General features: G+C 44.4%; 1 protein-coding gene across 1 annotated transcript; it reads left to right on the top strand.

Moving 5' to 3' along the window:
* Positions 1–120: 120 nt before the first annotated feature.
* LOC109954230 (transient receptor potential cation channel subfamily V member 5-like) lies at positions 121–846 on the top strand (the record flags this gene model as incomplete). Its single annotated transcript, XM_020589625.1, has 3 exons — positions 121–261; positions 499–597; positions 698–846. Coding segments are annotated over 3 exons (389 nt in total), but the record flags the coding sequence as incomplete, so codon positions are not given.
* Positions 847–854: the final 8 nt, after the last annotated feature.

Genomic DNA, 854 nt, shown 5'->3' with positions numbered 1-854 from the left:
AAGCAAGTTGACCTGTTTTGCTCATAAGCAAACAAATGTCATTATAATGCAGGCCTTGTTTACACAGCAGGTGAAAATATAAACAGTGGACTGACATACACTGTCTCTCCTCTGTCTCAGGTGTCACTCCTCTCCACATTGCTGTGGTGAATCAGAACATCAGTTTGGTCCATCACCTCATTAGTCATGGTGGTGATGTGGCTACACCTCGAGCCACCGGGCTGTACTTTCAGAAGAGGAGAGGAGGACTCATTTACTTTGGTGAGTCAGCATGAGCGAGCCTAAAATGTACAGGGTGGCTGAGTAATGACAAAGCTGATGCTTGATCCCCAAGCTCTTCCTGGCCACTTGTAGAGATGTCTTTAGCAAGACATTAAACCCCAAACTGATTAATTAATTAATTGTATTGGAGCAAAGTGTTTTATAAATAAATGCATGTCATTGTGCTAAATAGCACAAAACGGATTCTGGTTTTCAAAATGTACATTTGGTCAACAGGTGAGCACATCCTGTCTTTTGCTGCATGTGGTGGGAACAAGAACATTATCTCTATGGTAATTGATGCAGGGGCCAGCACCAGGGTCCAGGACTACCTAGGTATGAAGAAGAGTATTATTTCATATGTGTTTTAGTCTGACAGTTCTTCTTGTTCCTCTTGTCTCATGTCTACTTTTTCCTCTTCTTGTCTTCTCTCTAGGCAACACAGTGCTTCACATTTTGGTTCTGCAGCCCAACAAGGTAGCTGCGTGCCAGTCCATCGACCTGATAATGACACGAGATGCAGAGCTGCAGGAGCCAGTGCCACTTGACATGGTGCCCAACCTCCAAGGCCTTACACCAATGAAAGTGGCTGC

This window comes from Monopterus albus, unplaced genomic scaffold (assembly GCF_001952655.1).
Source record: "Monopterus albus unplaced genomic scaffold, M_albus_1.0 scaffold4684.1, whole genome shotgun sequence".
NCBI lineage: Eukaryota > Metazoa > Chordata > Actinopteri > Synbranchiformes > Synbranchidae > Monopterus > Monopterus albus.
The sequence above is the reverse complement of the archived record's forward strand: the minus strand, read 5'-3'. Positions and strand labels throughout refer to the sequence as shown.